Source organism: Gavialis gangeticus, unplaced genomic scaffold, assembly GCF_001723915.1.
Source record: "Gavialis gangeticus isolate Ggan-Ray unplaced genomic scaffold, GavGan_comp1, whole genome shotgun sequence".
Taxonomy (NCBI): domain Eukaryota; kingdom Metazoa; phylum Chordata; order Crocodylia; family Gavialidae; genus Gavialis; species Gavialis gangeticus.
The window spans coordinates 157,337,416-157,339,532 of NW_017729032.1; the positions used below are offsets into that span (position 1 = coordinate 157,337,416).

At 36.2% G+C, this 2,117-nt stretch overlaps 1 protein-coding gene across 3 annotated transcripts in view; it reads right to left on the reverse strand.

Moving 5' to 3' along the window:
- Nucleotides 1–679: 679 nt before the first annotated feature.
- HERC2 (HECT and RLD domain containing E3 ubiquitin protein ligase 2) overlaps nucleotides 680–2,117 on the reverse strand; it is a 217,422-nt gene continuing 215,984 nt past the window's right edge. For all 3 annotated transcript variants that reach the window (XM_019524227.1, XM_019524228.1, XM_019524226.1), the window contains one exon: nucleotides 680–1,696. In XM_019524227.1, coding sequence (XP_019379772.1) covers nucleotides 1,424–1,696 — 273 coding nt within the window. In that variant the 3' untranslated portion in view covers nucleotides 680–1,423. The remainder of the gene's footprint in view (nucleotides 1,697–2,117) is intronic.

Here is a 2,117-nt window from a genome sequence, read left to right on the forward strand (position 1 = left end):
ATCTGAGCAGCCTCCACTCCTCCATACTTCTGCCTAGTTGTATGTGTAGAGGAAGGTCCTGGCAACCTCTCACACACCCTATGATACAGAAGGATCGATGGTTGCCTACTACTACAAATCAGGCATTGATGCTGTACTTCACAGCATGCTAGGACACCACACCCATGTGAAGCCCTACCAACTTCAAATCAAGTTATGCACAGAAAGCCCAGGCAAAATGCATTTCAGGATCAGTCTGGTAAATGCTCTGAATTCTTCAACCAGAAAATGTTATGAATGTCATCTCTCTCTCCTGAATATTACCTTTCAGGGAACAGGCAGTCCCAAGTGCTTAATACATACGCATACAATTTTCTCGTAAATTTCTCTGCCAGCACGCTTACTGGCAGTGGTAGTGGCGACAGCCCCTGCATAGATAAGGAGTGGTTCGTATCATTTTATTACTATGTTGAGAAGACTTTTCTGTGCCAGTTTTGACCGTGCTTAGGCTCACTGTTAGCTGAGTAGCCCTAGTTATACTAATGTATACACCATTATTACTCACTCTGATTGAACCGTGCAAATATTTACAACTATAGTAAATTTTAGGGTAAAAAAATCTTGGTCCACATTACAGTTAAAAGATTTTAACCATTTTACAACCCTCTTCCCCACATGCCAACTACATGACCATAAAAAGTCTTATTAAACTTTTAGTGACAGAGGTTTTATTTGGAGGGAAATTATAATTTTTTTAATTTACATGGCACGAATTATATACAATACACTTTCCATGATAAGAATTATGCTGCTGCTCACAGAAAGGTATCAATTTTGAGATACATAATGCATAAGCTAAAATATACAAATCGGGGGTGGAGGTGAACCTAATGGTCCTTTGTTTATTACCTATAGATGTATTTCAAGGAATAATGATAATTTAATGTTCAAAAAAATTTTAACAAACTTCTAGTAAAGTTAATTGAAATATTTATAATACTATTCAGGTGTTGCACAGTTTGTCCAATATACAACCAAGAAAATGCACAGAACACAACACTTAATATGAAAAAAATCTATTGCACCCACAATTTAAAGGTTTCACTGCCTTTCTGGATGCTGCACTACTATATTTATATAAACATTTACAACACTTTAGTAAACACAAAGATTCTAAATGTAGTGCAGCATTATGGGGAACCCTTTTAACTCTTAAAATAAATGTTAAATGCCCGTATACTGTGCCATTTATTCTAAACTGATGACTTGGATTATAAGCCATTATTCCTATTGTGAGTAACAAACATTTTCCCCGTGTTGAGAAGATTAGCATTCCACTTGTTATACATATTCTGTACACTCTGCACTCTAAAACTGTCTTTTGCTCAAATGCCACTTGTGGAATATTGCCTCAGTGCTTGTGACATTTGCTCTCGTGTTTTCTTCAATGTCCTGTTAAATAATCCTGCGTAGAGTCCGAAGCAAAAGAATCCGCATCTTCATTGTCAGAATCATCGCTACTGTCATCAGCAGCTGGCTCTCCTGTCAGTGCTATTCGAGCATAATCATCAGTGTCTATGGATTTGCAGAAGTGAATGGCATATTTCAGTTTTTCTTCTAATACCTGTTTACAAGAATATCTGGGAAGCTTCAGCAGAAAGAAGCACGTATATGACTCGGGAAGAAAGTGGTCTGGAGGATTGTATTTATCCAAAACCTGTCAAAGAGGCAGCATAAAGCATTTTTAGTTTCACCATTCAACACATATGCATGAATAAATACCAAGATAAAAGCCTCTGGGATTCCTTAAAACAGGACCTGTTAACATGTATTTACCCTGATGTAAAGACTTTTTGAAAGAAAATCTGTTATGCAAACGGACAAAAAAATACTTTTCATTTGTTACAACAAAAATTAACCCATTTATATGGTATAAAACAGTAAGGGAACAAGCTAGAAAAAGTAAACCAATACAGTAAAATGGGAGTAAAAGATGTTTTAGTGCTAACACCACAGCTTCTGTGTAGGACACTAAAATATATGCTAAGATTAACTGACCTTCAATTCAGATTTTCAACAAATATCACTGAGAGAAACAATCAACAAGGGAAGCAAGACAGTGAAAATCTTGAAACCAA